The 27,201-nt window shown below is 34.2% G+C and overlaps 8 protein-coding genes and 2 pseudogenes across 10 annotated transcripts, besides 4 other annotated features; 3 read left to right on the forward strand and 7 right to left on the reverse strand.

The window, feature by feature from the left end:
- Nucleotides 1–647: part of a mobile genetic element that runs on past the window's edge.
- Nucleotides 648–826: 179 nt separating this feature from the next.
- TVAGG3_0857540 (uncharacterized protein) lies at nucleotides 827–1,429 on the forward strand (the record flags this gene model as incomplete). The annotated part of the gene is made up of 1 exon (XM_051249587.1): nucleotides 827–1,429. One exon carries the CDS (start codon nucleotides 827–829, stop codon nucleotides 1,427–1,429), a length of 603 nt encoding a protein of 200 aa, XP_051085062.1.
- Nucleotides 827–1,429: a mobile genetic element.
- A 408-nt stretch (nucleotides 1,430–1,837) lies between these two features.
- Nucleotides 1,838–2,030: a mobile genetic element.
- A 1,249-nt stretch (nucleotides 2,031–3,279) lies between these two features.
- Nucleotides 3,280–27,201: part of a mobile genetic element that runs on past the window's edge.
- TVAGG3_0857570 (repellent protein 1 family) lies at nucleotides 4,242–4,682 on the reverse strand (the record flags this gene model as incomplete). Its single annotated transcript, XM_051249588.1, has 1 exon — nucleotides 4,242–4,682. The coding sequence occupies one exon, from the start codon at nucleotides 4,680–4,682 to the stop codon at nucleotides 4,242–4,244; it is 441 nt and encodes a 146-aa protein (XP_051085063.1).
- On the reverse strand, nucleotides 4,711–5,307 carry TVAGG3_0857580 (uncharacterized protein; the record flags this gene model as incomplete). The annotated part of the gene is made up of 1 exon (XM_051249589.1): nucleotides 4,711–5,307. One exon carries the CDS (start codon nucleotides 5,305–5,307, stop codon nucleotides 4,711–4,713), a length of 597 nt encoding a protein of 198 aa, XP_051085064.1.
- On the forward strand, nucleotides 6,785–7,057 carry TVAGG3_0857590 (uncharacterized protein; the record flags this gene model as incomplete). Its single annotated transcript, XM_051249590.1, has 1 exon — nucleotides 6,785–7,057. One exon carries the CDS (start codon nucleotides 6,785–6,787, stop codon nucleotides 7,055–7,057), a length of 273 nt encoding a protein of 90 aa, XP_051085065.1.
- TVAGG3_0857600 lies at nucleotides 14,942–16,025 on the reverse strand (annotated as a pseudogene). Its single transcript has one exon. A coding segment is annotated over exon 1 (1,084 nt).
- Nucleotides 18,187–19,032, reverse strand: TVAGG3_0857610 (integrase core domain containing protein family; the record flags this gene model as incomplete). Its single annotated transcript, XM_051249591.1, has 1 exon — nucleotides 18,187–19,032. A coding segment is annotated over one exon (846 nt), but the record flags the coding sequence as incomplete, so codon positions are not given.
- Nucleotides 19,114–20,036, reverse strand: TVAGG3_0857620 (annotated as a pseudogene). The gene has a single exon. A coding segment is annotated over exon 1 (923 nt).
- On the reverse strand, nucleotides 20,777–21,313 carry TVAGG3_0857630 (uncharacterized protein; the record flags this gene model as incomplete). Its single annotated transcript, XM_051249592.1, has 1 exon — nucleotides 20,777–21,313. A coding segment is annotated over one exon (537 nt), but the record flags the coding sequence as incomplete, so codon positions are not given.
- Nucleotides 21,745–22,561, reverse strand: TVAGG3_0857640 (organellar and viral DNA polymerase type B; the record flags this gene model as incomplete). Its single annotated transcript, XM_051249593.1, has 1 exon — nucleotides 21,745–22,561. A coding segment is annotated over one exon (817 nt), but the record flags the coding sequence as incomplete, so codon positions are not given.
- TVAGG3_0857650 (protein of unknown function, DUF4107 family) lies at nucleotides 26,722–27,043 on the forward strand (the record flags this gene model as incomplete). Its single annotated transcript, XM_001298497.2, has 1 exon — nucleotides 26,722–27,043. A coding segment is annotated over one exon (322 nt), but the record flags the coding sequence as incomplete, so codon positions are not given.

A 27,201-nucleotide genomic window follows, 5' to 3' on the forward strand; every position in this document is an offset into this window, starting at 1 on the left:
TTGTTGGCTATGATGTACTGATTCATGATCAGTGCATCATAGCCAACAATTCCTTATACAAAGTTCAAAAACTTGGGTGCAATCAGAACTGATTGCACCCAAGTTTTTGAACTTTCTCGAGGGAATGAAAGGGTAAGAGGTATACATTATGAATATATACCTCTTACCCTTCCATTCCCTCTCTGACAGCGGGAAACTTTGTCTGAATGTTAAACTATTCAGACAAAGTTTCCCGCTGTTTGCGAAGGAATTGTTGGCTATGATGTACTGATTCATGATCAGTGCATCATAGCCAACAATTCCTTATACAAAGTTCAAAAACTTGGGTGCAATCAGTTCTGATTGCACCCAAGTTTTTGAACTTTCTCGAGGGAATGAAAGGGTAAGAGGTATACATTATGAATATATACCTCTTACCCTTCCATTCCCTCTCTGACAGCGGGAAACTTTGTCTGAATGTTAAACTATTCAGACAAAGTTTCCCGCTGTTTGCGAAGGAATTGTTGGCTATGATGTACTGATTCATGATCAGTGCATCATAGCCAACAATTCCTTATACAAAGTTCAAAAACTTGGGTGCAATCAGAACTGATTGCACCCAAGTTTTTGAACTTTCTCGAGGGAATGAAAGGTAAGAGATATCCATTTCCTTTCACCTTCGTTCTCAATAATTAACTTATAAATTTTTTAAAGCAAAAAAAGTCTGATTTTTTTTGACAAGTAAATATATAGGGAATTTATCCGACCAAATAAGTGTCACTTTTTCGGTTCACCTCACTTTCCGTAACTCGTCTTACAACAAAACAAAGTTCAAAACCCGACAGTAATGGTTGACTTTTTCTTGTCGAATTTGCCTTATGTTTCAACTATGATATCTCTTCAAGCAATTGACGAATTCATTATTTGCTGTGAACCAAACTTAAGAGAACAGTTATATGAAACACTCAAAGACTTTCGTCCTTATCCTTTAACTTACAATTGGAAAGAAGATGAAAACAAACACGGTTCTTTCTCCTGGAATCTTTCCATTGTTGCTCCAGTTGGTGTAGCTGCACATCCATTCGAAATATATCCAAAATTGCATTACGAAAACAATATGCATATTATAACAACAGCCGCTTTAGATATTATTGAACGGATACCAGATGGAGAAGAAGTTTCAATAATATCTGTTCAAGCAAACCGAGTTGCAATGCCACTTACAGTATGCAATTTCACTCACTCAAGCAGACAATTCTATCAAAATCTTGAGTTCGTTTTTACTGGCACAGCCAAAATGCTTCTCAAAAAACCAGAACAAACCAAAATAACCATCTTCTTATCTGGTTATTGTGAAGATGAAGACAATTCGGACGAAGAAGAAGAGGAGGAGGAAACAAGCGAAGACCCAGACGATATCCAGTTCATTTCCATCCGTAAAAAACATTAAAGCAAACATTTCAGAATAAAAATTCTAATTTTAATCTAAATAAATTCTTTTCTATATGGGCTAGAGGGCGCAACGCGCCTGGAAGCCCCACTACCTTTTTTTTTTTTTTTGAACATATTTTTTGCTTTCACAACAACTATTATTCAGATTGAAATTAATCGGATTAGAAAGAAAATAATTTTGACAAAAAAATGGTTTTAATTCAACTCAATAACCATATACTTCAGAGGATAAATAATTATCAATCTCTTGAGAAAGTTATACTTACAATCAATAACGTTGAAATCTCACTTACTAAATCATTGGCAGTTGCAATTTCACAAACTTTTTATTCACAATATCTTTTGGATAACGACATTTCTAAAATTGATATCCAAACAGAAGTAGTATCACAAGAAACATATAATGTAGGGCTGTACAAGATTTAAAAAAACATTGCCGGGTTACCGTAGAGGCCTAAAAAAATCGCGCCTCGGCGGCAAGCCGCCTCGGCATTAAGAATGCGCATCTAAATTTTTATATGTCCTTCTTTCTTTTATTTTTCCCTTCCCTTTCTTTTCTTTTTCTTTTTTTTCCCTCCTCTTGCTCTCATTTACCTTTTTTTCCTTTTCTCATCATTTTTCAAAATTTTAAATTTTTATCAAAAATCTTGCCTATAAAAGCAGACTATGGAACCTTTTAATGCCTCTTAATCAATATTATACAGCATAAAGCATATTAAATGAAAGTAATTACGTATAAATTTATTTTATTATCTTATTTATTAATTCTTTAGCATGTATTGTTTAATATTAACTTTTCTGTACATTAAATATGATATCTCCAAAGTATGAATGCCTTGTAACGAAACGAAAACTTAATTTTATGTTGAATATTTGTCACAAACATTAGATTATTAAAATATATGTTGGATATCCCTTAGTATGAGACTTCATGACTCTTGTAGTCTAACGTGAGCTTTGGATTGCAAGCTCTGTGGTTAACGAACATAAATTAATTGTAAAGTTTTCAAAATTTTTCATCGTTTCTATCAGCATCTATTTTTCCTTTAAAATAATATATTTGTATGAATACAATATTTAGTAATTTTTTTATTTCCCATAATTTCATTCAAAATTTCAGAAAAAATTAATTTCTATTCAATATTATTTCAGCTTCAAAACACTTCATTCTTATAGATGTTGATTCACTAAAGTGTGATACTCAATGTCTTATTTCAATGAAAATTGTTCTGCAAATTTATTTCACTTTTGACCTCACTTTTTCCGTAATTCAATTTTTTACTTTTAATATTTAGATCTTCATAATATCATTTGAAAATTAACCATATAAAAAATCAAGTTAACAATTCACTTTTTCCGTAATTCAAAATCAAAAATATAAATAATATATCTTTTTATCAAATATTATTATTATATTCTATGAAAAATGAGGTCCGGAAATTTTGCGGATTCCCGTAACTCAATTTTACGGAAAAAGTGCAGTAAACTATTCAAAATACGGAAAAATTGGTGTAAACTAATGATTTTACGGTAAAATCACGGAAAGTCCCGGAAGAATATATGTGCCTATATGAAATTATACAAAAATGAATCAAACGCATTTTAAAAGATTGTTCTTGTATTATAAATGCTATTCGCAGATTTATTAGTTGAAGAAAATTACCAAATTTTTGCCGATTTACAAAAAATGATTTACAAAGCATATTTTTATAAGGCTTTAAAAATCTTTAAAATGTGACCGGTGACGGGAATCCATGGTAACCAACCGCGGTTCCCGTTTGGAATGCCATAATATAATGTATTAAAAGATATTCTTCAATACAATAAAACAGAAGTTGAATGTGACGAAGTTAGTATACAAGTATTGGGTACGGCGGCACTGCGTTCCACTTTACCCAATACTTGTGAATTTGACACTTTACAAAACCGTTAACGTGTATTTTACAACACAAACGACAACACTAACTTAACCTTAAATATTTACAAAGCCGCCAACCACTTCACTTCACTAACGAACTCACTAATGTAAAAATAAACGTTCTCACTATCGTTCTCACTAACGACTTCACTAATGTTCTCATAAATTTTCCTCAATATCTTCATCATCAGTGTTAACCCTATTGTAGTCATACTTGAAGCCATAAACTTTCTCTAACTTCTTAACGTACAATTTACATAACTTACCTTCGTCATCGTATGGTTTAATGATATAACTATTTCTATCTTTATAAACAGTCAATGAAAAGTCAACTGGTCTCGGATGTATTTGAAAGAACATGTTATGCTCAGGAAGGAAGAATAAATGTTTAAATGTATGTTTGTTATATGTTTTGATTTGTATGAGTTGCTTTTGTTCTGTCATTACATCCAAATAAAATAAAAATAAAATAAAAAATAAACTTAAAAATTAATGATATCACCACCCTCACACGTATGAAAACATAGCACAAAAATAAATTTAGGTGAAGTGGTGAAATCTCACCTCTTTTTTCACCTGTTTTTTCACCCACTTGAATTCATTGCTTTATAACTCTCTTCCTTTCTCCAACTCTTCTAACTTCTTCTTAAGTTCAGCAATGTTGTCCTCATGAAGTTTAATCTTCCTTAATATACCTTCTCTATCTAATGGTTGCTTTATCTTTCTAAACTGAACTCTACCATCCTTCATAGTATGAACGTAAAAACCTTCTGGAACCGCTCCTGATTTAATGTATTCTACCAAAAACTTTTGTTTCATTGCTTCAGTGACTTTAGTCGTCATTTCAATCAAATAAAAATTTTAATATTAAATAAAAAATAACGTTATTTTTTCAGTAAGGAAACGCAGGAGTTTTACGATTTATTTGAGGAGTAGGTTCTGGTTTAAATGTTGGAGTCGGTTTAGGAGTTGACTTTTGAACAGGAGTTTGTACTTCCATAGGTTCAGGAGTCATTGAAGGTTTTGCTTGTGAAGGTGTTGGAGTTTGTTTAACTTCAGCTACTTCAGTATTATTTACAACATTTGCTTTATTTCTTTTCAACATCATAACTGCTCCTGCTGTAGCTAGCAAACCTAGTGGGAGACCATATCTTATATAAGGACTTGACCAAATGCTATTTTTGACAGGAGCTGGTGGAACACCTAACCTTGGTGAAACTGCTCTTTGCCATTGTGCAGCTCGTAAGAAATATTCAATAGGTGCTCCATAATCGTTTGGTAAAGTTTGTTTCATAGATGGTGAAGGTTCACGAGAGCTTGATGAAGAACTCATTTATAAGTTTAAAAAAAACGTTCATCCTTTATTCCTCACTGTCGTCCGTAGCTAAGTTATAGTCATCTAATCTTATTATGGGGATGCCATTAGCACGCACCTGAATGGCAAAGCAACAATCCCTCATAAATCCAATAAGTGGCTTTGGTACGTTTTCAGTTGCTAGTTCAATAGGTCCTTTAACAGACAATTTGTATGTTATTGGAGCAGTAGATGTTTGACCTTGCTGGAAGCAAAAGTCCACTTCTGTTGGAAAACCACATAAGAAATGTGTGTTGTCATAGCTATCCCATTTATGTTCCACACTACCATCATCCACCAATGACCTCATAACATCTTCATTAAATCCTATCATATCATTGTTTGTATTGCAAGCGTTCGCAACCATTTCATAAAATACAGGTCCATATGATTTTTCAGGTTCTGCAGGCATATTTCCATAAGCTCCCATGGAAAGCTGAAGATATTTAAACTTAGGGTTCTCAAAATTAACATAATAGTTGTCTTTCTTTCTAAATAGTGCCCAAATACTTTTAACATTAATAGGCGTATAAGCTGCTGTAAATGTTGCACTTGAACTATCTGTATTCTTTGAGAATGAACCGTCCATAGGAATCCAATCCATAACTTTAACAGGAAAACATAAAGCCTCGTTTGTATAATGTTCTACAAGTTCTGTATAAATGTTAGGGTCTAAAGAGAATGACTTTGGATGAATGAAACATTCATTAAAATCCATCTTTGTTCGAAATAGTTGCTGGGTTACAGTTGTAATAGTAACTGTTCCACTAGCTTCTACTGCCTTCGTTATCATAGTGAATGGTTCATTCCATGGAACAAATTTATTTGTCGGTGGATTGAATCTGAAGCAAATGCAACTTTAAGAGTTGGATTGAAAGCAATGATATCATTTACAGATATAGATGTGCATTGTAAGGCGTCGCTACTGAACTTTACTTTAAGCTGAATGTTTCCTGCAAAAGCTGGAATAAATCTTATAGCTTCTAATGGAAGGAATCTTCTAACAGGAATTCTTAAACGAAGCTTAAAATCAAATGATTTTCCTGCTGTAATTGGACCACTAACAATTTGTCCTGTTCTGCATGTTCCCGAATGACTCCATACATCTTCATGTCGAGTCTTTGAGAAAACATCTACTTTCTTTATTTGTTCGGTAGTTTGTGAGTTTGAAGTTATATATGCTTCTTCTCTTGCGTTGTCTTGAGAATATACGATACGACCATTTGCAAGGATTTGATATCCAGCAACTGCATAGAAAGCGTCATCGAAACCAATCCAAAATCCTGGTGGGTTTGTTTTATTGGAACCTGAACCAATTTCTTTATCTACAATAAATTGACCTTCCATTTTATACGTAATGAATGTATTGTAAAGGTCCAACATATTTTCACCAGGAGGTGAGAGATTGAATGTTACCAGTGTTATCTTTAGCAGTTCCAGGTTGTGATGGAATCTTTGCGTCAGAATATTTTCTATTAGTGTCACCAATTTGAACTGCATTGTCTATGATATCGAATATGAGCGAATCTGATGAATATGCTCTGCTGGAGTAAATTCGTTTAGCTGTTCTTCTGCATGTATTTACTTCAGATAAAATATCTATTTACTTCATTATTCTCACTCTTCTTCTTGGCATTCGTGGTGGAAGTTGTTTCTTGACATTTTCAATGAACTGTACATTCTCTTTTGTCTCAACTTCTTTCACTGCGGGTCAGGGTTCTTTGACTCGGTTTGCTTTTCAATGAAATTCACGAACTTTGCAATAAGCTCTTGGTTCGTTATTGAAAGAACATCTGCTTCTTTTCTTCTTGTTCTATTGACTTTTCAGTTTGAACAGAAGGTTTTATATGGGCTTCGTGGCTTCACCCTTGCCATGCACCTTAATGTTGTCGCTTCTGCATTCGCTAATGGAACCTTTCTTTTTCTTACGTATATTTTACCATCTTTACTCTGACTTACGTAATAGAAAGGATGTTGTATTCCTCTGGCGTCATTTAATATAATAGACTCTCGTTCTGATTTTGACAAGCTCATTTTACATCGGTTAAAGTTTTAATTTTTAGTTTTTTATCTACAGTCAAATGACTCAGACAAGCCCTACGGACAAGACCCAAGGGGTCATAGATGTTGAAGCATTGAAGAAAGAAATTCGTGAGCAAATTTTATCCGAACTGAAGGAACAAAAACCAGAACAAAAGCCAGAGAGACCAAAGAGAAAACTTAGTGAAAAACAACTAGCTGCATTAGCTGCTGGAAGACAGAAGAACCCACGTTTGCTGGCGAAAAAAGCTAGAGAAGAAGCAAAAGCAAAGGAAGAACAAAAAGCAAAGGAAGCTGAAGCAAAGAAAGAGTAAATGGTTTATTTTTATCCAAACTAAATGTATAGACAAATACCTTTATCTGTTGCGTTCAGTAGTGAAAACCCTGACGTCAAAATAAAGGGGAACAGAGTAACGTTTAAGTTTCCAACAGACTGGATTGTGAACATAAATGAAGAGAAGTACATTGGCATAACATCTATGTATATAACACGTGCTTTCAGAAAGGTTGACTTTATACTTCAAGTCGAGATAGAAAATGACGAACAGTCTTTAAGCGCCCAAAACATTCACATATACAAATACTTTAAAGACGATACAACATTGTTGCAATGTATGATTTCATTTAATGAGATGTTCGAGAAAAAGTTCAATATTGAAGTACAAACTTTACAGCCTTTACGTGAGTTTCTTGCACAACTGAAAGAAGAAGGTAGTCAGCCACAACTTATAGACTTTCATTATGAATTTAATGAAAATGAAGATGGAACTCATGACTGTCAGTTTGTTATATATTCACCATTCAATGAAGTCGCTAAAAAGAAAGAAAATCCATTACGTATAAGGTTTCAAATCTCTGAACCCAATGAAGACTTCAAGAATGTTTTCAATTATGATGCAATACTTCCGAGGAAAAATGAATTTTCAAAGATTGTAACACCTGGCATTTGGGATAGAAAGCAAGCTATATTATATTCAAACTTAAGTAAGGGAGTTGAAAATGAGTTCATTGGTCATACAAGAACTTCACCACTTCCTAACCCTAATACTATAAATTAACTGGCTTCAATCGTGAGTTTTGGATAGACATGTTCTCCACTCATGACCATAAGTGCCCAGTGTTCTTACCTCCAGATGGGAAAGATTGTTTATACATTGAAGCACAATTGTTAAACTCTACAATAGCTGTATTGTAAATGACCACATAGGCTTCGCCCATGCCGCTAGCGGCTTATTTTTATCACAAATGACCTCATTGCTGACAAAAATAAATGACCTCAGAACTTCAACTTACGAATAAAGCTTGTTTTAGTCGTTATTGAAAAGTTGAACTTTTCAGCAAAGCAAGGTTGACATGACTTACATAAGTCGAATGCAATCTCTTGACCATCATAAAGTGCTTTGTAAAGTTTCATTAAACTGAACTCAGAGTCTTTGTCATATGTTCCAACAGGTATGTGAATGTTCTTATCTTCATTGTAATAGCATTGTATAGCTTCAGGAAACATTTCATTAGCGGTTAAAGCAATAACATCTTGCTTCACGCCTTTCATTCTGCAGTGAAATGCAACTTCATTTAAATCATTCGTGAGTAAGTCTATGTAGGTCTTCTTTCCACAGAAAATACTTTTATAAGCTAAACTTTGTTTTCCAGGTGTTATTTCTGCAAAGTCGCTATGAAATTGACCAAGGTTCTTTCCTATAAGTTCTCTACCGTATCTCTTCTTAAACTCTGCTGCAAGCTTTGGGATGTCTTCATTATATAAGTGCATACTGTCGGTATCCTGGTAAAATATTTGAAGACCCATGTCCTCTGCAGTACAGAATACTTCATTCATAATACGTTTTGACATAGACAGAATATTAACACCAAGTGGACAGAAGTTAAAGTGTCTGCAAATGCTTTTCGTTAGCTTGAAAATAGTTTTATCTGAACCATCCAAACCTTCGAACTTCACTATATGGTTGTAATTTCTTATAGCATATCTTATAGCATCTTTGTCATCTACTATGGTTATTTTTGACTCAATAGGAGATAGAATAGTTTTGCCATAAATGCTGTTCAGAATGAGTTTTATAATTTCTTGTAAGGGGTTTTCTTCTTTCTTATACTTTAACCTTAACTCAACAACTTCTTTACTTCATCTCTTATTCTCATATCTCTGTTTCCATCGTAATAGTATCCTTGCAACACTTCACATTTGACACCTTGATATTTTATGAGGTCTTGTAATGTTATATGGTCAACATACATGAGACAGCAAGTGTTTGAACTTCTTGGAACGTTAAGTTCTGGATTTAGTTCAGGGTCGCAAAACTATTAAATGAAAGTGTCTGGGTATACCAATCTCTGTTCTTAATGAGAACAAAGAAGCCAGACATAAACTTTTCACCAATGGGTTCCTTTTGGTCATCATCGAATAAATGTCTCATGAGATACTCTGTGTTTACATTTCTTCCTTCAATACTTTTGGAATACCTTCTAAAGTATAAAGTCTTGCTATAGCTGAAGGATATAATGAAACAGTGTCGAAGTCAGCAATGAGTTTCTTTTTGCTCTTTTGTTTCATGTTATCTGACAACATACATCTTCCACCTTGAATGCATCTCGAAATAAATTCTCTTGGTTTATTTGAGAGGTCATAAAGATTTCCATTCGGGAAGTATACTCTGTTCTCAAACAATTTGTTAGCAATTGAACAAATACTAACGTAGTCATAAACGTTTTAAATCAAACTCTTTCAATAAGTCATTGCGGAACTTTACAAAACCTTCTCTTAAAATTCTTACATCTTGTTTGCAGTAAAACGTGCTATATTTTTCTAAGTCGAAGTGGTTCTCATCTATTCTGCAACCTTTGATGGAATCTATGTTTTCATAAATGTATCTGCATCCCGGATAAACTTACATGCTTCAGAAATGACACCAGTTCTGTTGTCATTTGCTAACAAACACTGCTGTAGTAGTTATATGGAAATACTTCTTTCGGTCCTGTTTGTAAGTTAAACATAGCAGGAAATAGTTTAAGCTTCTTATTTATAACACTGTAAGAGTCTTTTATAATAATTGCCCGTCCTTTATATAAACCAGTTATTTGCATTGTTCGTGAACCTTTAATGATGGGAGTTCCTTTCACTTCTGTCATGTGTCTTAAGATGAAGTTTATGTCATAACTGAGGTTGTGAAAATATATTAAACTCTTGTCAGGGAGTCGTTCCAAAAATTCTGTTGCACAGTTCTGACCCCATATGCTTTCACTCACTGAACCATCTTCACTGTCATAACAGATGTTAAAAGCTTTATGAAAGCCATCCGTACTACACTCAAAGTCAGCAAAGAAAACGTGCTCAGGAATGAATTTACATTTAGCTTTATTTACTTCTTTTGACTCTGCTTTCTTCTTCAGTTGTACACAATACTTTGGAGCATATGTCAAATCTTTAAATGGTGCAAGGTTCTGTTTATATAAGTCAGTAGTATATGTGAAAAGTTCTCCATAAGAAATAGGTTCGAAATATTTGCACTCCCACAATGTTTTCATAACATCCCATAACGGTGGTTCTATCATAACGAACTACATATTTATCTTCTCTCTTTGTATAAATCTTCATCTGTTTCTCAATGTTCATTCCACCACAAGCTTTGAGAATTTCTTATAGTTTCGAATGAAGTATGTTGTCATTGGAAGTCTTTCATTTAGCATGTAGTGGTCTTCAACAAGAAGTAAGTCAATAGTTCTAACAGTTTCGCATTCTTTTGGTATATATCTCTTTATTTCATTATGTCTTGAGTCATTGAAATAACCAATGGTAACATTAAATGCTATACCTGTTGCGTCAGAAATTTCTTGTACTTTACTTTGAGGAAAGTCTCTAACACGAATGACTTCTCTCATGTGGTCAATAGTTTCTTCATTACTCCAGCCTGAATGCAAGCATAAACGAAACAATTGTCCTCTGTCATAAGTGTTGCAGTTCTTTTGTTCAGTTCATTGAAGATTTGGTAGCGTTCAAGATTTATAGGTAATGTGCAAAGATACTTCCATAACTGACCGCTTCTCTTCTTATAAAACTTCTTTTCACCATTATCTTTCCAAAAGCTTTCTATAAGTGCTGGGTTTCCTGTTTGCTTAAAGAGCTTCCAAAATGGCTTCTGGTCATTTGTCAGTGTGCTTTCATCTCTATATGGTCTCTTTTTTGGTTTGCCTTTCTTTACATCTGACATCGTTAAGCCTTCATATTCTGTTAAATCATACATCTTTATTTCAGTAAGATTCTTTATGTTTGTCAAGAAGAAGTCATAGTGCATTTCAACAATACCTGCAGCATTTGCTTCTATCTCTGATATAAAGTTCTCCTTCAAGAGCTGATGTAGTAATGTTCCAATATTATTGAGGTTTAACGTAGAACATTCATACTTTCCACCAAGTTTATAACATACCATCCATCTTTGTTGCGAGTTTATTTTAATTTTCTCTAAGAGTCTCATGAAAACCTTACCGAAATGTTTGTGTAAGTATTCTCTGTTTGGTTCATCTAAAGCTTCGATGTTAAAGTCAATGAGTCTATTGCCTGACTTCACATTTCTCTTCCTATTCTCTTCATCTTTCTTTAACCATCTCTCACCTTCTTTTGGTTTGTCGTCAATGGAACGAATGACATCGTTAGCTTTGCGAACTTGTTCTATAGCACTTTTAAACATCTCTCTTCTCTGTTGTTTCAGTGTGTCGTCTCTTCTTCTTGTTTCACCAACGTTTGCATTTGTTATGTCAAACATTTCTTGACGAACATCATGCGAAAGAGCTTTACGAGTATGACCAACGTTCGCATTTGTTATGTCAAACATTTCTCTTCTTACTTCATGAGGTACTGAACGTCTATGATATAAGTCAATAGCAATGTCATTTAAAGGAATGCTCTTGCATGGACTTCGTCCTCGCCGCGTTGCGGCTTTATGAACTCATGAATTCTATCATAACTTATTGCACCATTGTAGTCTTTAATGAAGTCAGCGAGTGCTTTTTTGTTTGTCGCGTAATGTTTTGCAACATCTATATTAGCTTCTGTAAGAAGTTGTTTTATTTCCGAGTTTCTAACTTAGACAACTTCCGATACATCTTTAGTAGGAAATAAAAAAATATTTTTTCGAAAAAATAAACTTAGAAAAATTATTTCTTTATATATTTGCCATTCCGAACTTCGAAAAGAGTTTTATACCAGCATAGAATTTTTCTCTAGAGCTTGGTCTTATATCGTTTTCATGACAATATTTTCTATATTCTTCATATAAAGCCTTTTTTTCATACATTTTATAAGGACAATCTAACCAGAATAGCGCATATCCATTTTCGTTATCTAGGTCTCTATATGTTTGTGGAATTTCGCTTTCTTCTGTTTGTAGAATTTCGCCTTCACTATTTAGTTCTATGTATATATATTGTGGAATTTCGCTTTCTCTATTTAGTTCTATGTCTATATATTGTGGCTTAAAAGGATGTGGGCAAGAAGGGTCTGGCGCTATGTAAAAAGTTAATTTTTCTGTCATCTTTTCTATCGGATAAAAAATATTTTTTGAAAAATTAGATTACATTTTTTTAAGTTATTTTTCAAATAATTTAATATTTTTATTTTAATGAAACACATGCAAGATTGCAAGTTCTTTTCATACAATGCTCTCGCTACTGCCATCAAGAATGAGTTCAATGGTGCTTCAAACGTCAATGTTATCTTTAACAAGAAGTTTGTGAAAGAATCTAAGTTCGGTCAGTATGTCAGACCATTAGCTATTGTCATTGACCGCAAACGTTATACTTCACAAGAGTTAGCAGTAGTTTTGAAACAAAGGGTTTCTTCGTGAATGTCAAAGATACTCATTATACTGTTATAAAGAACTCCAACATTGACTTCTTCAGTATTGCTTGAATCTTTCCGAACAGAAAGAATATAAGAAGGGTGAAACATGTGAAATATTATCTTCATCTCTGAAGACAATAACGAACAAGATGTTATACAAAAGTTCTTACCAAAGGTTGAAGAAGCTTCTATTGACATTGACGAAGGAAGTGAAATGGTTGAAGAAATTGACCCTGAAGCTATTTAACCAAAAATATATTTTTGGTGAAGAGGTGAGATTTCACCTGTTTTTTCACCTCATTCTCTCTTCGTTAATGTTGTCGTGACTTCTTCGTTAATGTTGTCGTGACTTCATTCTTCCTCTTTGAAGTTATCGAAATATTCTGTTATTTTTCTTCAGTAATGGTAAGTCTTCTTTGAAGGTAAGTATTGTGCAACCTTTGATGTCATATGTGTTTGAGGAAGAGTATTTTTGACAATTTCTTTTATTTGCTCATTCGGTGTCATTGAAATCGGTAAGTTTTCACGATAGAACCAGTTTCTGTCAGATTTATATATTTTAGCAAGGTCGTAAAAGCTTTTGTTGTTTCTTCTGACTAAATGCAACATAACCATATCTTTTCTTCATTCTCCAACTCTTCAGTATAAATCATATACTTATAGTTCTTTTCCTTTCCTTTTGGTACTGAACGCGGTATTCTTTTCTGTATGCTTTTGTCTTTGGATTCAATGACTTCATCTTTTGCTTGAAGTTTCTTTTCCATCTCTCCACGTTCTTGTCTGTGAAGTTCGTCAAGAAGTTTGTAAATATTCCAAGCATAACGTGGTGAAGCCCACATTGCAACTGCATTTACTAAAAGTCTATGAACATAATATCCTCTCAAACCGTTTGGCAATTTTTCACGGTTTTCATAGAGTTTTGGCGACTGGGTTTTTTACCTACTCGCTTCTTCACTGTTTTCAGAAAAAGTACGTCTCGCTGTGCTTCACTTAATAGTTCTATGGTGCTTTGGTTCCTAAACCAGTCTTTAGGAAGCTTAGTATCTGGAGCAAAACAAGCCGTCAAATACTTTGCATTTGGTACATGTCGTCTTTGACAGAACGAATGAGTCTCAATTGTTTGTATATACTGTATGTATTCGTATTCTTCTTTATGACTTCATGAACGATAGCAGTTGTTGTGTTCTCTAATGTTGACATATCTGTCTTTACATACAGGATAAAAAAATAAATAAAATAAAAACTAACTTTATTTTTTTTGAGATAAACACTATTTCTTCACAACATTAATTTTCCTGTATGAAATGACTTTAAAAAGATTATTGACTGACTTCGAATACTATCTCATTGACGCACTGACAGACCCTCAAAACTGTGTTGAAGTTCTTTAAGCTTTAAGATTGAAGGTACGACGCATTTGTCTTCACTTACGTATTGAAAGAATATGACCGTTATCATAACGAAGTGAATCAAACACTAATAAAATTTGTAGATAAAAAATTGGTTAACAATGAATATTTTAAACGTGAAGACCCAAACACTGCTGGAGATGATGAAGAATACAGACAAGTTATTGAAAAAAATAACGCAAGATTAGATGCAATAGAAAAGAAGTTTAATGAATGTCTTACAAACACGTATGAATATCTTATGCAGTGGGAAGCCAGATGGAAATAAATTTACGTCAAATATGCAATTTATAAATCTTATGTCGACAGGCTACGTAGCACAGTGGTCTAAGGTGGTGTTATGGAGGGGTCAGGTCTGTGGTTCGAACCGCGACAGCGCCGTATTTTCTTATTTTCTTTATTTGTCTTGTTTGTCGTGAATAAAAAGTGTCATAAAAGTGCTCTATCTTCCACGGGAATAAATAAAAAATTTACTTTATTTCTTCTTTATTTCTTTGTTCCCGTGGAAGAAGGGTTTTTGCCGTTTTTTCTCAGCCGAAATCAACGATTTTTTCATTTTTGGAATCCTTAGCAAATGAGGAATCTTTTCTCTCGTGGAAGCTTTGACCAAAAATATAATTTAGGTGAAGAGGTGAGATTTCACCTCTTTTTTCACCTAATTTTTCACCCTCATGACTTTGTCATAACTTCTTCGTAAATGCTTTGTCATAACTTCTTCGTAAATGCTTTGTCATAACTTCTTCGTAAATGCTTTGTCATAACTTCTTCGTAAATGCCTTGTCAAGATTTCATCGTAAATGCTTTGTCATGACTTCTTCGTAAATGAGTGTAAATGACCAAAAATATAATTTAGGTGAAAAAACAGGTGAGAAAACAGGTGAAATCTCACCTCTTCACCTATAATATATTTTTGTCTGATTTACATCCAACGAAAAAGTTTAGAAGAATTTTCTTATTCTTTCTGGCATGTTTTTATCTTTCCAGTACCCGCTCTAATGGTCCCAGATGAGTTGGTTTAGATTCTCTCAAGTTCTTAGATGGTATAACATCTTCAACGCCTCCTTCATATCTTACTTTATAAGTGTCATCGTTTATGTTGTAGTCAAGTATTTCAATAACCACTCCTCGCTTTGCTTCGTCAATGGTTTCAGCAAGTTTGCCATTACTACTTTCGACTAATTTATGACGAGGGTAAAATGCTATGGAGTCGTCAGCAGCTTTTATAAGATATCCATTACCTTGCGTAGAGTCTACGATATAATAATTTCGACTTAACCTTAAACGTTTCTTTGTCAACGGTTTGTCGTCAAGAACTACACGAACTTTTGTTCCAGGAATGAGAGTAAATTGTGTTGAATTTCTGATATTTTGTGTTTGACTTCGTTTCTTTTGTATATACTTTTCTTCTTGTTGTTGTGTCATTGAATTTGGTGTATGTCCTGTTGTAGAATGTGTTGAGGAATTGTAAACTTCGATGAAATGTTTCATTGTTTCTTCGGTAAAGTCTCGCTCTTGATTTAAATCTCTGAGAGTCCTTATGAAGCGGTTAATGATACCGAGTATGTTATGGTTATGGTCTTCAGTAGTGTAGTGAGTTATGTTATGCTTAATGAGAAATTCTGTGATTTCGTTGCTGAGGTATGCACCGTCTTGGTCTGATGTTAAAATACTTGGGCTATGTTCTGCTACAAACTTTTGTAAAACTCTTAACACTTCATGAGTTCCTTTATTTCTCATTATATACGCAAAAGCTTTGCGAGTGTTAACATTAATGAAGATGAGGAATGGTTTATGTCCTCCTTTTCTGCTTTGAATGAGAGTGTCAAATTGGTATGCGTCAGGAGTGTTGGAGTAAATTGGTAAAAAGTAGTCGTAAGGATTTATTTTTGTTTGATGTACAACATTTTTGTCAAAGAACCTTTTCACTTCAGCTCTGTTAGTAAATCCCGAACTCTTTGCAGCTTCATTGAATTTCTTAAAAGACCTCCATGGATGTTGTTCGAATACTTCTTTCAAGCTCATTTATGTAAAGTTAAAGATTTTAACAACTCGTATCCAAGCGTGCATTGTTATATAAGGAGGCATATAATCTTTTCCATTACCTGCTGGGTCTGTAATACCAGCTACAACATGTGTATGATTTCCTGCAGTTCCACAGAAAATACCTGTGCTAACATCTTTGGGGTCATCTGAGATATCATATCTATTCATTCCCTGTCTATTCGAACCCGCTGCAAGATTTATATAACCTCTTTTTGTTATTGAATGTGAATGGTTTCCTTCCACAGATGTTCTTCCACTGAACCTATGCATATGTGAAGGAAGGTTTTCAATACCTATTTTCTTTGAACCTCCCATCTTCATTGACTGCGTATTAGTGTAGAATGGAAAACTGTCAACTATTTCATACCATCTACCACCAAATAAAGTGTTTGGATTTATTGGATTCATAGACGTATAAACAGCTCCTATAGGATATATTAAATCATATATGCTCATAACTCTATAAACATATTCTAAAGAACTTATGTCATTAAATACCATTTGGAATGTATCTCCCGGATGAAATGTTGCATTTGTTCCACTTTTATAATGTAATGTTAGTTCAATAGAATTATCCAAGAAAAATTCAAAAGTATCTGGTTGAAGACCTCTAACAAATTCAAATGGAGTTGCTGGTTCACCATTTATAATTTCTGTTGTAAATGTCATTGTATCTGGTTTCGAAAATTTCTTTGTTAGTTCTGCATCCACATAAGTTTTATCTGCTTTCTTATCTAACATTGTTGGTAGTTCATATGCTTCAAAGTTTCTGGCATGACTTTCAATGTTCCTGCAACTCTTATCTAAACTGTTAAGAGTATCTTTTACGCTTGTACTTGGATTTTCTAATGGTGCACTTGAACCAAGGTCAAAGTTCAATATTATGTCGTCTGCTCTAACAGTAGTGAAGGATTTATGTGTATGGTTCTTGTCAGCTTTACTGTCTAATGTAGCTTGAAGTTCATTTATATCGGAGATATTGTGTTTATGAGATTTCAAAACTTTGTTCGTTGCGTCAAGTTCTGTTTTGTCAGCTTTACTTTTAATAGCATCTTCAAAAGTTATTTTTGACTTAACTCTCAAAGTAAATCTTGGTTCAACTAATACACCGTTAACAAAGAAGTATGAAGCATAAATTTCAGCGTTATAACCAAATGATTGTGGTGCTATAACCTGTGTCATACTGTACAGTACAGTGTATGTCATAACCTTTAGCACGAATGAATTTATATCTTCTTTCATTAACATTTTTCGTATTCACTTTTTTCACCCTGTGTTAAATATCCATGATAGTCCGTTATAATCTGTTCATCAGAACTTATATAATGAACATGGTTTTTGTCTGCTTTATTGTCTAAAGAAGTTTGAAGTTCATTTATATCGGAGATATTGTGTTTATGAGATTTTCAAAACTTTGTTCGTTGCGTCAAGTTCATTTTTGTCCGCTTTACTATTTAATGTAGCTTGAAGTTCATTTATATCGGAGATATTGTGTTTATGTTCTTTATCTGCTTTTTCGGCTAATTTCTCTTCTATCTCATTTATTTCAAGTTCATGCCTACCACCACCTCCCGAAGAAGTATTTTTCTTCAGCTCTTGAAGAACGTCACTTCGCCATCTTTGGTGTCAATAATGAGACTTTGAGTTAAAACCTTTCCTGTCTTAATGGATGTTTGTAAAACTTCTTCTTCACCATGTTCGGGGTCATGGTCGTCATCATATCTTGTGAAATCAGAGATGTTGTCATACATTAAGCATATTGTCTCAAAAGTTCTGCTATTTGAAACTGGAACGAAAGATATACAGAACTTTCATCATCTCCTAAAGTCAAGTCTGCTTTCTTAAGTATTTCTTGAATGTATGCAATGAGAACAGAGTACCTTGGAAAATATTCGAACAATATTTCATTAGCTGTTGGTTTTGGTGGTTCTTCTGGAGTTTCTGTTGTTTCAGTTCCTTCTGTAGGTTCTGTTGGAGTTTCTGCATCTCTTGACTTCAATGCTCTTGCTCTCAAAGACCTAAATGTTAGAGCACCGGGTTTTACAAAGGACTTTATAAATGCTTTAATAGTTCCTGGTAAGTTATTGTTAGCATTAAGTAAGTTCCTTATGCTTGCAAGTTTGCCATTACTACTTTCGACTAATTTATGTCGAGGGTAAAATGCTATGGAGTCGTCAGCAGCTTTTATAAGATATCCATTACCTTGCGTAGAGTCTACGATATAATAATTTCGACTTAACCTTAAACGTTTCTTTGTCAATGGTTTGTCGTCAAGAACTACACGAACTTTTGTACCAGGAATGAGAGTAAATTGTGTTGAATTTCTGATATTTTGTGTTTGGCTTCGTTTCTTTTGTATATACTTTTCTTCTTGTTGTTGTGTCATTGAATTTGGTGTATGTCCTGTTGTAGAATGTGTTGAGGAATTATATACTTCGAGAAAATGTTTCATTGTTTCTTCGGTAAAGTCTCGCTCTTGATTTAAATCTCTGAGAGTCCTTATGAAGCGGTTAATGATACCGAGTATGTTATGGTTATGGTCTTCAGTAGTGTAGTGAGTTATGTTATGCTTAATGAGAAATTCTGTGATTTCGTTGCTGAGGTATGCACCGTCTTGGTCTGATGTTAAAATACTTGGGCTATGTTCTGCTACAAACTTTTGTAAAACTCTTAACACTTCATGAGTTCCTTTATTTCTCATTATATACGCATATGCTTTACGAGTGTTAACATTTATGAAGATGAGGAATGGTTTATGTCCTCCTTTTCTGCTTTGAATGAGAGTGTCAAATTGGTATGCGTCAGGAGTGTTGGAGTAAATTGGTAAAAAGTAGTCGTAAGGATTTATTTTTGTTTGATGTACAACATTTTTGTCAAAGAACCTTTTCACTTCAGCTCTGTTAGTAAATCCCGAACTCTTTGCAGCTTCATTGAACTTCTTAAATGACCTCCATGGATGTTGTTCGAATACTTCTTTCAAGCTCATTTATGTAAAGTTAAAGATTTTAACCAACTCGTATCCAAGCGTGCATTGTTATATAAGGAGGCATATAATCTTTTCCATTACCTGCTGGGTCTGTAATACCAGCTACAACATGTGTATGATTTCCTGCAGTTCCACAGAAAATACCTGTGCTAACATCTTTGGGGTCAGTTGTGATATCATATCTATGCATTCCCTGTCTATCCGAACCCGCTGCAAGATTTGTATAACCTCTTTTTGTTATTGAATGTGAATGGTTTCCTTCCACAGATGTTCTTCCACTGAACCTATGCATATGTGAAGGAAGGTTTTCAATACCTATTTTCTTTGAACCTCCCATCTTCATTGACTGCGTATTAGTGTAGAATGGAAAACTGTCAACTATTTCATACCATCTACCACCAAATAAAGTGTTTGGATTTATTGGATTCATAGACGTATAAACAGCTCCTATAGGATATATTAAATCATATATGCTCATAACTCTATAAACATATTCTAAAGAACTTATGTCATTAAATACCATTTGGAATGTATCTCCCGGATGAAATGTTGCATTTGTTCCACTTTTATAATGTAATGTTAGTTCAATAGAATTATCCAAGAAAAATTCAAAAGTATCTGGTTGAAGACCTCTAACAAATTCAAATGGAGTTGCTGGTTCACCATTTATAATTTCTGTTGTAAATGTCATTGTATCTGGTTTCGAAAATTTCTTTGTTAGTTCTGCATCCACATAAGTTTTATCTGCTTTCTTGTCTAACATTGCTGGTAGTTCATATGCTTCAAAGTTTCTGGCATGATCTTCGGTATTCCTGCAACTCTTATCTAAATTGTTAAGAGTATCTTTTACGCTTGTACTCGGATTCTCTAAAGGTGCACTTGAACCAAGGTCAAAGTTCAATATTATGTCGTCTGCTCTAACAGTAGTGAAGGATTTATGTGTATGGTTCTTGTCTGCTTTCTGTCATATAAATCTTGAGCAGTGAATTTAATATTATGTTCATCCTTCATGACATAAACATCTTTACATCTAATGTTTCTCATCGTCGTTATGGTCGTCATCCGATGTTAAACCTTGTGGAAAGTTAGGAGGTTTACAATATAATGCATCCCCACCAGTTTCTTCAACCGTTCCTTCAATACTTTCTATAGCAACAGTTGTGAAGGATTTATGTGTATGGTTCTTGTCTGCTTTCTTATCTAACATTGCTGGTAGTTCATGTGCTTCAAAGTTTCTGGCATGACTTTCAATGTTCCTGCAACTGTTATCTAAACTGTTAAGAGTATCTTTTACGCTTGTACTTGGATTTTCTAATGGTGCACTTGAACCAAGGTCAAAGTTCAATATTATGTCGTCTGCTCTAACAGTAGTGAAGGATTTATGTGTATGGTTCTTGTCAGCTTTACTGTCTAAAGAAGTTTGAAGTTCATTTATATCGGAGATGTTGTGTTTATGAGATTTCAAAACTTTGTTCGTTGCGTCAAGTTCAACTTTGTCAGCTTTACTTTTAATATCATCTTCAAACGTTATTTTTGCCTTAACTCTTAACATAAATCTTGGTTCAACTAATACACCATTAACAGAGAAAGTAGAGGCATAAATTTCATCGTTATAACTAAATGCTTCTGGTGCTTTACCTGTGTCATACTGTACAGTACAGCTTATGTCATAACCTTTAGCACGAATGTATTTATATCTTCTTTCATTAACATTTTTTGTCTTCGCTTCATCACTTCGTGTTAAATATCCATGGTAGTCCGTTATAATCTGTTCGTCTGAAGTTATATAATGAACGTGGTTTTTATCTGCTTTTTCGGCTAATTTCTCATTAACATCATTCACTTCTAATTCAACTCTTCCGCCAGAACTCTTATTATCATTAATCTTTTTCATTAATTCGGTAATTACGTCATAAAGACTATATTCTGTTTTCGGTTTTGTAAATAATGAGTCAAAATTTCTTTTCATCATTACATCGCTGACATTAATGATATCACCAATTCCTTTTTCATTTATTCTCTTCATTAATTCTGCAATAATGACGAATATATAATCTGTTAATTTATTCTCTTCATCGAGGGTTATAGAATGTTTTGAAATTGAATCATTAACTCCTCTAAATAAATCAATAACTTCAGGATACACGTTTTTAATGTCTTGAATAACCCGACCAGTATCCTCGCCACTATGTGGCTCTGAGCCCGTTGGGCTCTGTTGTTCATGTTCTTCGTTCCCGTCGTTACGTGGTTTTATATCTCTAACCATCATCAACGCAGCCATAACCGGAGGGTTTGTTGCTACCTGTTCGAAAATCCGTCCGTTATGTATGGTATATCTAAATAATTTCTTTGTGTTTGTTAAAACATTTGAAACAAGTCTTTTAAAAACCATCTACAAAATTTCCTGTTTCACCTAATGTTCTTGCAGCATTTACAAGCTCACCCATTCCCGCTTTTGACCCCAAAAACGTCCATATTGCATTTATTTCACTCTGTATAGTTGTCCATTCAGCGAAACTAACACCCGCATTCGCTAAGCTGAAATGAAATTCAGTGGATCGAACTTAATTCCACCTTCTTTTTCAATTTCAACGAACTCACTAACATGAGATTTTAAATATTCTTTCGTTAAAATTGTTTTCCCCGATGTTATGTCATTAACGAAACTATCACCGTCAAAAGTTAACGAATTCAATTTCGTCGTTGATGCTTTTATTTCATACACCGCTTTATCGATAGTTTTTGGCTCACCTTCTTTAGAAGCATATGAAACATTAATGAATGAATTATATGTATTCGTGAATGAATTAAAATCAATGATTTTCATTAATGACGCCTTTAATGATTCATTAACTGTTGAATCCCTTAAAACAATTAATGAACTGTCATGGGCTTCGCCCTGGTCGCTTCGGTCTGAAAGACCTTCAGGACTCAAAGAGTCCGTTTGCGACTTTATGAAAGGTACACTGCAAACCGTCGAGTTTGGATCAAATGCTGTAGTTGGTGCAGGAATATTAATGATATAAGTCATTAAATCATTAAGTGACGTAAATAATGTTGTCGTTTTTGATTTAATTTCTTTAGCATCTGTTATATATGGTAATTTTATTTCTGTAGTTTCTGAATTAAAGATATTCGCTAAAATGTTTTGTAAACTGTTTTGAACAGCTGTGTAAACCGTTGAATTCGGAACTCTTACGATTTCACCATCCTTAATAAAAGGCATTGTACATGACGTAGTGCTTGGGTCAAATCTTTCGGGATTATAATTCAACATATATTCTAACGCTTCATATACAGACCTATAAACAGTTGTGTCGTTCTTCATGACAACTTCACCATTTACAATGAATGGCATAGTGCATGGAGTTAAAATAGGGTCAAACTTTTCATAGTCCTTCCATGTTATGTATTTCTCGGTATTTCCATCAGAAATAACAATATATTTGTCAGTAAGTGTGAGAGAGTATTGACCAAAATATAAACGTTTAGCTCTGTCAGCTTCATACGCATATGCAGCAATACTCATATTTTAATGAGAATAAAATGTTGTTCTATTTGCAAAGTACAGACCCAAACGAATACGGGACAGTAAAGCTACAAACAAACTTAGGTCTTCAGAATGAAGCGCTTGCTTTCAGAGTTGTTGACTTCAATACTATCGCTTCATTCGTTATAACAGATGAAACAGATTTCATGGAGCTTGAAATAGATGGAAAGAAGCACGAAATAAGATTTCACAATAATGTAGAATATAAGATGGAAACATTAGCTGGAGTGTTAAATGCGCTCATAAATACTACAATAAACAAGGAGAACGAAGAAAACTTAATGAATGTTAAACTTATTGCAGGAGTTTTGAAGTTCAGTTATGCGAAGGAGTTTAAGATAACACGAATGAGTCATAGAGTTCAATTGCTTCTGGGAGCATACCATATGACATGTCCTTTGAAAAGTGTTGACAAAACGATTGAGATGAAATCTGTTCCATACGTATGTTATGGTAATTGTTTATACGTTGAGTCAAAAATAGCTAATGTCACAGGTATTTCAGGAGTTAATAGTAAAGGTTCAGTAGAATATAAATCCTTCTGTTATGCAGTCAATTCAATGTTCATTCCAAACGTTCCTGTCATAGTAACTCATTTAGGTAAATGGGTTCGCATTAGTCCTCATAATTTGAAAGACATGCAATTCAGACTTGTTGACTTTTCAAGGAGAGCCTGTAGAACTGAAAGGCACCAGTGCGAATGACTGTTGAAGTTGACTTTTTAGAAAATATTAAATGCAACAGCTTACAAAGAACTCAGAGCTAAAAATATAAAGTATGAATGTTATGTATTAGGTCATGAACTTTGGTTATTGCTGTTTGATGAAACAAATGAGTTAGTTATGTCAGTCAAGAGAACAGAAAAAGGCGTCAAGGCGCCGAGCGCAAAGCGCTATATTGTTAGTGAAAACTGCACCAAGTCAATAAGATTAGGTTTGCATTATGAAGATGAGTTCGATACTGTTGAAGAAGTTTTGGATAGATTATTACAAATTGCTTTTAATTTACTAAAACATATTTCAAACAAAGCTTTATATTCTGTGAAAGTTTTGTATACTCGTTCGAATATTTATACTTAAACTCAACTCCTGTAGTTCCTGGTATTTCAATGATGCGGATGTTACCTATTTTCATGAATGGTGGCGTTTGACCACAGCATTCGATTTCAGGGTCGAGATAGTCAATGACACATTGTTTCCCTGTTATTCGTGATATAACATTTTCAAGGTCCTCCTTTGTTAGAATTATTTGGTTCTTGCTTATAAGATTTGTCAAAAGCTTCTTATCGTCTTTGAGTAAAATTGTTTGGTATAACTGAAGAAGGTAATGGTCTACGTTATCTGAAGGATTTGTTTGAACATTTGTGTAAGGGTTGTCGTTGGCTTCTCTTGAAAGAACTTGGTCCAGTGGTGGATACTCTAACTTAACATCTGATGTAGCGTTAGCGTTTGAAGCTGTGTTTAAATTCACGGATTTCAGCTCTGGTTCTGGCTCTTTCAAACACTCCGAACTATAGTTCTTATGACAATATTGTTTGTCGTTCGTGAGTCAACATTTGATGTTGGTTCAATTGGAACATTAACGGCACCAGCTAAGATGGATTGCTTCTCATTTCATATAGAATAAAAACCTTTTATATGTATGAAATGAACAATATACTCGACAAGGGTTTGAATGTAAAGCTAACGAATGAAAATATTGTTGAATTCACTGAGACAGGAGCTGTGTATAAAGATGTAGAACTACTGAACAAAAGAGCTAAGGGAAGAAGCAGGAACATGAACAAAGGGTGGAAGCCTATAAAAATTTATGTCAATGATGGCTCAGGAGGTTCAAACATAAAGTATGCAGAAAGTTATAGAGTTTATGCTCTCAAAGGTGAAAAGCCTTCATTTAAGAACAGCTATTCTAACGCATATCCTCAAAGCTAACGGATGGAGAAGTGGATGATATGAATGACAGCAAAAATATTAACAGAAATGGCGACAGAGATGCATGGAATTTGTTTACCATCAGTCAATTGAAGGTTAAACTTTAAAACAATGTTGGTCGTTCCCATGGAATATTTTTGACTTTAATGGTATTAGTCATGATATGAATCTCAAGGTATGAACGAGGAGAGATGAGAGACTTATATGCTTCCCAAATTTCTTCAAAAGGTAATGTTATACCTGACTGTTTCCAAATGAGTTCAATGTCATAACGTGAGAAACCTTGAAAGATAACGAAGTCAGTTATGAGACGTTTTATGTTTAAAGCAAGAAAACGCCATGTTTGCATAAGTATTGCTACAGTTAAGTGGTAATGTCTGACTTTGTAATGATGTTAGCTAATGGTGAGTCAGGCTTTGACACTAAACCTTTTCCGGCGAAGTCGTCGCAAACGAGCAGAGTATTTGAAGGATACTTTTTGAAGGGGTATTTTGAAAGTTTTGACAGAATGTAGTTTGTAAGTCGTTTCATATCGTAAACTCCTGAGTATTGACGTAAGTGGTGTTTGTCAATAATTCTTTCCATCTCTTCTGAAGTCTTTTGCATTCCTGACTGTATAAATTCAACGATGGCATAATATTTCCTCTTACGTCGTCGAACGTAACGTTGAAGAAATTCAATGAGTTCACTGTCTGGAACTTTAACGACAGAGGCTTGAACTTTTGACATAAATGTTTTCGCTGTTGAGTCCATAGAGTCTGAAGTTGCTGATATAATGATTTGGTCATAATATGAATCTTGACCTAAACGCTCTGTTATGAGTATATGACGAATGAGGTTAAATGTCTTACCTGAACCCATCTTTCCACAATAGAAATACACACCATTTGAACAGAATTCATAATCTTTGCTGAAAGGAAGAATGAGAGAAGAGTTAAGTTTGTCTGTAGTTTCATTCATGTCTTCATCTACGTCATGTATTAAATGCTTCATTTTATCTCCATTAAAAATGCAAGTCAGAAATATTCAGAACATAGCACCGAGTCTAACTGACAAGAGTATAAAGTATACTATGAACACGTTATGATGAAAACCAACCAAAATTCAAGAAAGTCAGTATACTTATGAATATCCAAGACACTGGGTAGAGTATGTAGGAGGTGAGAAAGCTATTGAAATCAGACAGGTTCGAAGTATTCCAGCAGGAAGGACAATATTATTGAAGAACTTTAATGTTTTGAGGTATAATGATGAAACAAAGAAGCAAGATAGTTTTCCCATTGCTGTGTATGTGAACCTAGACACAGGAGATGACATGAAAGTTTTTAACACAAAGCTTCAAACGGTAGTGAGAGAACAACTTACTGCGGAAGGGCATCCATTACCTTCAGAAGTTACCATAGCATATAATTTTGAAACAAACTCAATAGATTTTAAAGTCATCTCTGCAAAGAAGTCAGGTTTTACATTTAATGAAGCAGATGTATATTCGAATGAAAACTTCAAAGCTATTGCATGGTTAGATAATGACGATTGCTTTAAGAAAATATTTAAATTCAGTGACTCAACGATGTCAATAGATGACCTTCGTGGAATGTTACCATCGATGTTTACAGTAGAAGGTTCAGCAGGATTGCTTACAAGATTGTCAATTGGTGGTATTTGGTCTCGTGAGAACATTGTTATAAAAATCCAGTATAAGTGAATTTGCTGAAGAATCTATATTATGTCTTTCAAACTACATGTATTCGCCACCGAAGCATTATAGTATAACAAACTTTGTCAGTAAGTTTAACATAAGACTTGTCGAACCTTCTTCAATGAAAGATGTTGTGCTACCTAAAGATGGAAAGGATGGACTCATTATTGAGATGATTTTAATTGCATATTAAATGAGCTTGTTCTTGAAGGTCAGTCATGATGAAATAACTGTTGTAGAAGATGTTAGCAATTGTTCAGACATTTTGAAGCGAAATAGATGAGATAAGAAAGAAGTTAGATAGACCGCAAAGCGGTGAGGGCGAAGCCCGTGAGAATGTTTATGTTTCATTGACTTTCTCCAGTAACGAGAACTTTTATGAGATAATATTGAAGAGAGATGATTTTAATATGGTGTAAATGGTAGCTTGGGCAGCTTTAGGCGCAATGGGAACAAAAGCATTAGCATTTGGAGCAAAAGCACTTGGAGCTTATGACGCAGTAAATAAAATGAGTGGAGGAAGGGTTTCGAAGACATTAGATGCAAATAAAGGGAAGATTGGAGGCTGGGTTGCAAAGAAGTTAAGATTAAATAAAATAGGGCTCATAAATAAAGCATCCAATTTGGTTGCGACTGAGTCGGAAAATGCTTTAGGAAAGGACGATGAGTTTTCAAAACACGCAAAAGACTTTAATGACCAGATGAAAGGTGAAACAATGCATTTAAATAGAGTCGATGGAACTCTTCCTCCACCAGCAGTTCTTCCGTATGGTCCCTATGGAATGTATGGAAACCCTTACGAAAGACCATTTGACCCATTGACTGGTGGAAGTAACTGGTATCATTACGGACGAAGAAGAAAGACAGTCAAGTTGGAGACAGACGTGAAGAAAGCAACTAAAAAGAAACCAAGGAAGAGAGTTATAAAGCAATGAATTCATGAGGTGAAAAAAGAGGTGAAAAAAGAGGTGAGATTTCACCACTTCACC

This window comes from Trichomonas vaginalis, chromosome VI (genome assembly GCF_026262505.1).
Source record: "Trichomonas vaginalis G3 chromosome VI, whole genome shotgun sequence".
Classification (NCBI taxonomy): domain Eukaryota; phylum Parabasalia; order Trichomonadida; family Trichomonadidae; genus Trichomonas; species Trichomonas vaginalis.